The sequence below is a fragment of the Penaeus monodon genome, chromosome 24, assembly GCF_015228065.2.
Source record: "Penaeus monodon isolate SGIC_2016 chromosome 24, NSTDA_Pmon_1, whole genome shotgun sequence".
Lineage (NCBI taxonomy): Eukaryota > Metazoa > Arthropoda > Malacostraca > Decapoda > Penaeidae > Penaeus > Penaeus monodon.
Window position 1 is genome coordinate 7,041,262 of NC_051409.1, and position 207 is coordinate 7,041,468.

At 51.7% G+C, this 207-nt stretch overlaps 1 protein-coding gene across 1 annotated transcript in view; it reads right to left on the reverse strand.

Moving 5' to 3' along the window:
• The window catches only part of LOC119588533 (glycine receptor subunit alpha-2-like), a gene marked incomplete at its 5' end in the record, with an annotated part of 99,651 nt that overhangs the window by 10,973 nt on the left and 88,471 nt on the right, over window positions 1–207 (reverse strand). The window contains 1 exon segment of the mRNA XM_037937171.1: window positions 54–154. Within this exon segment, the coding sequence (XP_037793099.1) occupies window positions 54–154 (101 nt within the window).

Below are 207 nucleotides of genomic sequence, written 5' to 3' on the forward strand. Positions count from 1 at the left end.
GACTCACCAACCAACCGACTCACTTAACCAACCGACTCATTCAACCGACTCACCGACATGATGACGATGAGGCAGGTGGGGATGTAGGTGTGGAACAGGTAATGTCCGAGGCGCCGTTTGAGTCGAAACACAATCTCGAGACAAGTGAAGTTACCTGAAAAAGGGGAAGAGGGGCGGGGGAAGGGGAGAATGATCAGTTTTTTGGCA